This window comes from Microtus ochrogaster, unplaced genomic scaffold (genome assembly GCF_000317375.1).
Source record: "Microtus ochrogaster isolate Prairie Vole_2 unplaced genomic scaffold, MicOch1.0 UNK24, whole genome shotgun sequence".
NCBI classification, from domain to species: Eukaryota; Metazoa; Chordata; class Mammalia; order Rodentia; family Cricetidae; genus Microtus; species Microtus ochrogaster.
This window is the reverse complement of record NW_004949122.1, coordinates 3347616-3349382: the sequence shown is the minus strand read 5'-3', so window position 1 is coordinate 3349382 and position 1767 is coordinate 3347616. Positions and strand designations below refer to the sequence as shown.

At 46.9% G+C, this 1767-nt stretch overlaps 1 protein-coding gene across 1 annotated transcript in view; it reads right to left on the bottom strand.

Annotated features, from left to right (window-relative positions):
• The window catches only part of Pccb (propionyl-CoA carboxylase subunit beta), a 47727-nt gene that overhangs the window by 18319 nt on the left and 27641 nt on the right, over window positions 1–1767 (bottom strand). The window contains exon 7 of the mRNA XM_005367799.2: window positions 1236–1344. Within this exon, the coding sequence (XP_005367856.2) occupies window positions 1236–1344 (109 nt within the window). The remainder of the gene's footprint in view (window positions 1–1235; window positions 1345–1767) is intronic.

The window sequence follows — 1767 nt, the reverse complement described above, 5'->3', positions numbered from 1 at the left end:
AAAAAAAAAAAAAAATGCATGGCAGACTGGGTGCAATGGCCCAAGACTATAATCCCAGCCACAATAAGTGTGAGGCTAGTCAGCCTTCTGTGTGTTCCAGGACAACCAAGACACACAGTGAGACAGTCTCTAAACAAAACAAAATGTAAAAAGTAGAGTAAGTAAAAGAAGCCACTCATAAAAGAGAAGTAAGCCTTTAAATTTGAAAATATACCATTCCTCATACCTCCTTTCCCATGCTCATCCAACCAAGACAAAAAGTTTTATTTAGGACCAAGACTAAAAAAACATACCCCATGTCCAACAAGATGGCTAGTCGGAAAAGGTACTGTGGCCAAGCCAGACAATTTAAGTTTGATCCCTGGGACCCACATAAGAGAAGGAGAGAGCCAATTCCCACTAGTTCTCCAACCTCCACACGAATACTGTGCCGTGCCCCTCACCACGTTCACACAAAACTGAGTGTACACCCACGCACATGCACGCACACACACAAATGTGCGCACATGCACACACATACACACACACACACACAAGTGCATGCGTGTGCATGCACACCCACACGGAAGCTCACAGAGTAATAATCGGAGAAGAGAAAGGGAATCAATAAAAGGAGACAGAGGGAAATGGGGTGGATGCAAACAGAGCACCCGATCAACATGTATGAAAGAGAAACGTTTTGTAGAATAAATACACAGTAGTAAAAAGTTTCTGAAGACATCATTGTCATATGACTCCACTTACATGAACTGTTCAAAGTTAAGCACACATAGAAACAAAGTTGGCTCATGGCTGCCTGTACTTCCGGCAGCCAGAATATTTGGGGTGCAGTGGGAGAGGCTGAAATAACTTTTGCCCCAGTGCCAAAAGTAAGACACAGGATACCATTCCAGCCGTTCTGCAAGTTCAATTGCATGGATATAAATCACACCCACTATGACCACCCACATGAGCTCCAAGATCACTTTACAGACAAGGAGGGCCTGTGAAGAAGAACTGGCCCGGCCCGTGGGCCAGTAATCCTATTAGTAATCATTAGTAGTAATCCTATTAGTAATCATTAGTAGTAACCTACTACCTAAGTCTGAGACTGCGACGTGAGCCACGTCTGTGGCTGTAGCTCACGGTCCTAGGTAAGCACTGTTGGTGAAGTGACATTTTTAACACCTTGGATCACCCTGCACGGCAATGCCTTCTCCTCTGGAGAGCAGGAAGATCTCGGTCGCATCTCTCACCTGAGACAGTGGTGTGGGTCTTGGCACCACCCAGCTGCTCCTGAGTGACATCCTCATTGGTAACAGACTTCACGACTTCAGGGCCAGTGATAAACAGGTAGGATGTGTCCTGAAATCAGATTTCCACACCATCAGACTCAAGTCACCGGAGCTACTCAGGACTTCACTCAACCAAGACCACAAACAGGGGAGTGACGGGGACCTGATGGCAGGACTACTATAGAGCACTATTCTCAGACCTCTGCTGTCTGCTTCAGTCTCAGCAAATTAATCTGCAGGGTGGCTAACCTGCGGTGTGGTTAACATTCGGTGCGGCTAACCTGCGGTTACAGTTAACCTGTGGTGTGGCTAACCTGCGGTGTAGTTAACATTCGGTGCGGCTAACCTGCAGTGTGGTTAACATTCGGTGTGGCTAACCTGTGGTGTGGTTAACATTCGGTGTGGCTAACCTGCGGTGTGGTTAACATTCGGTGCGGCTAACCTGCGGTGTGGTTAACATTCGGTGCGGCTAACCTGCGGTGTGGTTAACATT